Genomic DNA, 6,000 nt, shown 5'->3' on the forward strand with positions numbered 1-6,000 from the left:
CTACTTCAGTCTGTGTGCTTTGAATTTATTTAATACATGAGTTTCACAATTTGAGCTAAATTACTGAAATAAATTAACTTTTCCACGACACTAATTTATTGAGATGCACCTGTGTGTTAAAATGTTTTCATATATCTTAAAAAAAGGTCATTACATTTTGGGTACAATATATTAAATACAGTTGGTTGTTTTTTTTAAATTTATTTTATAATATAAGTTGCATTTTCTGTATACTTTTAATTTTGGACTAATAATAATAATTTCTCAGCATAAGTTGCCACAGTGACAGAGCTTGAGCTATGGAAATGTAGCTTTCTGAAACCAAATCAAGTGAACATAAATCAGTGAACTGAAATAAGCCTGGCTTATTTGGTAAACTAGTTTTATGAAACAGCCCCCAGCAGTTTGTCAAAATTCCTCAGCATTTTGTTTTGATTCGTTAAAAAGAACGCTGGGCAAAGGGTTTCGGTTCTCATCCTTTTGTAAACAGGAGAAATGTCATTTAATAAATGAAGTTTCACTTATTTTAACATTTTTTTGGTATCTTAAAAGAAAATATTTTTTAATTATCTCTCAAAGACAAAATGAAATGGAAAAAATAGAGCAGTCTGACTTCTTGACAAGAAGCCTAGCAAAAAAGTAATGTATAGGCTAAACAAAGTTGTAAGGTCTCAAAATGAATAGAAAACTATTTTGTGTTCTGTCTTTTATTTCAAGGTCAAAATGTGCCTGTAAAAATCTGTAACCCTGTATAATTATCATAATGTTTTATTTCTGTTACCTATCAGCCTTCCAAAAAAACCAATAATAATTTAAATAAAAAATAATAATAGTAAAGTTGAATACCCTAAATGGCCAATAACATGTTTTTAGCTTCTTGATGACAAAATATTTTTTCTTCTGAAACATGATACTCATAACACTTCTAATCAAACAAATCAATTGACAAGACCACTGAAATGGTCCCTGAAAGTATTTAAGGCAGTTCACGTTAAAGCATAAAAATATTTATTCACACAACTGCCACAACACATTCAAATCTGTTGTGGCCTCATTGTCATACAGCAAAATATGTTCATAATCCATAATTAGCTAGTGCAGATTTGTAATAAACCTAAACATAATGTTTGACAGCTTTCCCAGCTGTGTAGTGTTTCCAATACAAATGAATCTTTTAATTGCACCAAATAATTAACCATCTTTCCTAACCCACAAATAATATGAAGAAAAAGTGGCTAAACTGGTAGTTTGTTACCGGTAGAATGTTGAACACACCCTCCTTTAGTCTCTTACGTACTCCTTTTTTTGTGTGTGTTATTTGTTTGTATGGATCCAAGTGCACCTGTGGAAATGAATCTACAATAGAGTGTCATTCTCTGAAAGCTGTTTCGCAACATTCTGCTTATCATCCTGTCCAGCAGTACTAGCACTCGCCTCCGCTTCATCCCCTTCCACCATAAACACAGGCCAGTCAGAGTCTCTAGTGCCCCTCTCCATAGATTCAGACTGGATGCTGAGGTTCATGGAGGAGGGATCCTCATTGGTTGTAGTAACAAAGGTGCAACCATCACAAAGTCCAAATCGCTTCATTCCCTGGGACACAATGCCTGAGAAAACTCGACGACAGCCTTTGCACACAATGGGCCAGGTCGAGCGATGGACCTTCAAAACAAAAATATACATGAATGAAGTTTCACTTACGTAACATTTTTTATATCTCTAAAGGAAATATTTTTAAATTCTCTTCTCAAAGACAAAATGGAATGGAAAAAATAAAGCAATTTGACATCAATGGCAACTACTTGACAGTTAGCTAAAATTAATGTATAGGCTAAACAATAATATGGAGATTTAAATGTAGTGCATTTGTATAAATGCATTCCAAAAGCATTAATACAGTTACTTTCATTGGGAAAATTTCATAGTTTTTTTGTTTGAAATTTGTTACTTATTCAACTTTGATTAAATTCCACTATACAGAGAGAGAGATATATATTTATATATTATATTATCAAAACAAATGATTCTTTGATTAATGTTGATTTTGATTAATGCTTGACCAGAATCATTTGAATTAATATCAAAGGCATGACTATTTCTGAGAGATTCAATACTTTGGAATTCTAGTGTTTGCATAAAACATGCCTTTCTCTGTAATTAATTAACCACAGGTAAGTACAGCAACAGGATTACCGTGTATATTTAACACTGACACTTGCTAATGTTCTTGTCTGTAGAATAAAAACAAACTGACTTACAGCAAGTTGAGTTAAATGAGTACAATATTTTCAGTGCAGTTAAACATTAACCTCACAAGCAAACAACTGACCATTTTCTGCTTTACAGCTACACATTCGGATACTTCCAAAGTCTTATGAAGACTTACAGATATTGCATGAGTGCGAAGATGTTCTTGTCTTGTGAAACGTTTGCCGCAGACCTCACAAGGATACGGCCTTTCACCTGTGTGGCAGCGGATGTGCCTCTTTAAAATACCCTTCTGTTTGGCCGTGTACGGACAGAACGGACATTTGTGCAGCCTCCCTATGTAAACACACACACATATATTACAACACAATTCAAAAATGATTCCCTGCGTCCGAATTCCATACTATATAGTAGGATAAAAACAGCATATGAGCCAAGTAGTATGTCTGAATGCATAGTATTCATAAAACAGTAAGCAAAAAGTCCCTGGATGACTTGCGCATTTTAGAATCTCATCTGAAGTAGCATCTGATTAACACTTTACTATCCAAAGGGCCCCCGGGAGGATTTGAGAATGGCAGTGAAATGACACGACTGACACCAGAGGTCAGATGACAGTGAAAACATGTTGGATGTAGTACATCATTCATACTATATAAAACAGTCTTGTAGCAAGTTACAGCATGCAATTTAAGATGCAGTGATTGTTTTACTACAACAATTTTATTCAACATCTCTCACCTGGATCATCCCCATACCAGTCATTCTGAATCTCCATCCCACAGGGCCCCGCAGGACCAAGCACGTCATCACCACGGCCGAATCCACCGACGTAGCCCAAACTCTGGGAAAAGTGTTCTTCACGGTTAGGGTTCATCCCCGCTCTGAACAGCACATCTGGAAACTGCTTCATCGGGCAGTTAGCAAATGATACAGACGAATGCTCAGTGCTTGGAGCTGGACTTGTGTTAACAGTTCTCTCCTCGTCCTGATTTGGGCCTTGATAAAGAGTCGTGTCTTTGGATTCTCGTGAAGATTCGCCCTCCTCATCAGGGTCATACTCTATTTTGGGATTCACCAAACCTAGCAGCAATCCTGGAGTGGATGAGTTGACTAAATCTGGGCCTGGACTGATCTTTAGTGGAGCATTCACGGGAGGATGGTTGGGAAAAGCTCCTTGAGAGTTTTCCCCTTCGGAGTCTTTACTACTGGTGGCCACTGGCATGCAGACAGCAGCTGTTGGGGTGTCATCAGGGCTGAGGGCCTCGGTGACCTGACAGGTCCTTTGGTCGGCATCAGAAGTGGACGCCACAGGAGCACTAGTGGCTGAAACTGGGTTTTCACTATCATTGAAGACCTTGTGTCTCTCCCTCTCCCTGTTACAGATCTCCAGGGATGACTTGATGTAGCCCTTGCAAAAGTTCACCACGTCGGTCATCTGCAGGTAGCTCGCGGCTGACATTATTTCAATGACATTGTCGCTGCGCAGGTCCAGGCGACCTGAATACAGAAAGTCTAGGATGAAGGAGAAAGCCTCGGCTGTGACGATGTCCAGGGAGGCTGTGCTATGTCTCTGACCATTGTCCTGCAGGTAATGCACCAGCAGTGCCCGAAAATAACCACTGCTGGCGAAGAGAATATTACGATGTGCTTTAAAAACACGTCCCTCTACTATGATGCTGCAGTCACAGAAGAAGTCCCTCTTACGCTGTTCGTTCAGCTCGGACAAGAGCCGGGACAGGTAGGAAGGAACCTCCATATTCACTGTATTAGAGCCATGTGTTTCTCTGGAAGAATAAAGGAGAACATATAAATCAATGTTCATGAGAAAGACAGGCCTATTCTATGAAATAATTCCATACTGTCAAACTGCTACAACCTTCACAAAGAGACAAAACAGGGTGCCCCGTTTTCCAGAGGCGGTTCTGTTTTTAGCGGCCATGTCCCTGGAAATATACCCATTTTTTTGTCACACTATATAACTACACCAGTTGGTTGAAAGCACACTACGATATGGGAAAATAATAACTAAACAATTACATTCACAGAAAGCATGTAATCTGTGCTTTGAGCCTAAAACATCATAACATCATTTTTTAAATCCAAAAACAAAAATAATTCTATATGGAGCCCACAATAATTTTCAAACTCATATTCTCTCATTTTTAATTAATAGATATTGATAAATAGCAATATCTATTAGATACTATTGCGACAGTGTATCACTGTCACAATGGTATCAAAAGTATCTGAACCAAATCAACTCGCGCTACATATCGGCGGTTATAATTTAGGAACAACAGAAATACGATTTTGACAATCGCTCTGCTTTACAACAGCAATGAATTTTAGAGATGAGCGAATTATAAGAAACAGCGGCGAGCAATACGAAAAAAAGCCCACTGCATCGTAACAAATCCAGCACACTCGAAATAACTCGGAACGGCTTTAACACAATTACTATTACCCTCTGATGCTATAATCCCGTTTGTTTATACTTGCGTTTAGGTGTCTGTTTGGTTATTACTCATGGTGGTCTTTTAAAAATGTCTCCCTGATTGACTGCTTCCTGATTTCTACGTTGTACTTCCTGTCGCTGCCATAGCAGCGGGCGAAGTGTTATTAGAAATCGCTCCCTACCCCCTATATAGTGTACAACGTCGGATGTCAGCCATTCGTTCACTGGTTTATACTCACAATGCACACTCGTCGAAGCACTATTGCCCAAAATCCAAAGAGAGAGCGCGAGAGAGTTTGAACGGGATAAGCAGTTTGCAGACCTATGTCCCCAGGGTCCTATGTTAGGGAGGGTTAGGGACCCCCCATGCTAGCTATAGTTTTAAAAACTTTTTATGACTTCATTAAAGCGATATAAGATTAAATAAAATAAAAATGAAACTAGATATGAATAAGGTTACAAATTACAGATTTTCTAAATAAGCCTATTAAATTTTATGGTTAATGACAAGTGTTTTCTCTCATGAGTAACTAATTCACTGAGGTGGCAGTTTTGTCCCAAGACTGTAGTTGATGATTAAAAGTGTTCAGTAATCATCTACACCCTGCCTCAACTATTTAGTGCCTGTTAATGCCTGTGTATATGAGAGAGAGAGAAAGGTAGGCTCAGCTAGATGGGATTTAGAAAGTTATTAGTAACAAGTAGCCTAATGCAATAATTTTCATCTAATTACTTGTTTAGAGTAACTTTTTTGAACATATCTCTCTGCCTGACTGATGTGGTCTAATTTACATATCTGTCAAGGCAGAAAATAGTATTTAAAAGGGAAATGTTCACTCAAAAAAAAAAAAAAAAAAAAAAATCTTATGTTGTTTTAAAGCTATGACTTCATCTTGCAAAAGAAGATATTTAAAGCATGTGTTTGTCCATAGAAGTTAGTGGAGTCCAAAAGAAAATTTCCAAGCGCCAAATGTTATTAATGTAGCTATAGATGAGTAAATAAATAGTGCATACACTAGTTTTACAGTGTGTGTACAGTGTACTGTGATCGTAGATATGAGTCAATGAATGTAGGCTATGATATGACCTAAAAGATTTGCTGGCTCACCGGGATCCTGTTCCTCAACTTTCCTGTCTTTTTTCATTGTTTCAAAAAGAAAAGCTAAAAAGCATGTAAATCTTTCAATTATTTATGCTCTTTATCCCCTTCATATCAAGACTACACTCTGACAAAACAAAGGCAATGTAGAAAGTGCAATAAACACCATCACCAGATGAGGGAGCAAAATCCCTGAAACGGTTGGCACTGCCAAGAGTTTCAGCAAGTGCACATT

General features: G+C 37.7%; 1 protein-coding gene across 11 annotated transcripts; it reads right to left on the reverse strand.

Annotated features, from left to right (window-relative positions):
* Positions 1 to 991: 991 nt before the first annotated feature.
* On the reverse strand, positions 992 to 4,984 carry zbtb8b (zinc finger and BTB domain containing 8B). Of its 11 annotated transcripts, none has more exons than XM_058754775.1 (5): positions 4,711 to 4,764; positions 4,088 to 4,154; positions 2,950 to 3,995; positions 2,330 to 2,544; positions 992 to 1,662 (listed from the first exon to the last, which is right to left on the reverse strand). In XM_058754775.1, the coding sequence occupies exons 3-5, from the start codon at positions 3,965 to 3,967 to the stop codon at positions 1,357 to 1,359; spliced, it is 1,539 nt and encodes a 512-aa protein (XP_058610758.1). In that variant the 5' UTR covers positions 3,968 to 3,995; positions 4,088 to 4,154; positions 4,711 to 4,764; the 3' UTR covers positions 992 to 1,356. The 11 variants fall into 11 exon arrangements, with proteins under 11 accessions (XP_058610758.1, XP_058610759.1, XP_058610761.1 ...); XM_058754776.1 differs by having other exon boundaries at positions 4,707 to 4,760; XM_058754778.1 differs by having other exon boundaries at positions 4,736 to 4,754.
* Positions 4,985 to 6,000: the final 1,016 nt, after the last annotated feature.

Source organism: Onychostoma macrolepis, chromosome 19 (assembly GCF_012432095.1).
Source record: "Onychostoma macrolepis isolate SWU-2019 chromosome 19, ASM1243209v1, whole genome shotgun sequence".
NCBI lineage: Eukaryota > Metazoa > Chordata > Actinopteri > Cypriniformes > Cyprinidae > Onychostoma > Onychostoma macrolepis.

Bases quoted from the DNA above. Each gene is read 5' to 3' on its own strand.
- zbtb8b (XM_058754770.1), bottom strand. From the start codon at position 4,033: ATGAACATTGATTTATATGTTCTCCTTTATTCTTCCAGAGAAACACAT. The intron at 2,545-2,949 runs GTGAGAGATGTT...GTGTTTACATAG, and splicing joins CTGGTATGGGGATGATCCAG to GGAGGCTGCACAAATGTCCG. The intron at 1,663-2,329 runs GTCAGTTGTTTG...TTTGTTTTGAAG, and splicing joins TAGCTGTAAAGCAGAAAATG to GTCCATCGCTCGACCTGGCC.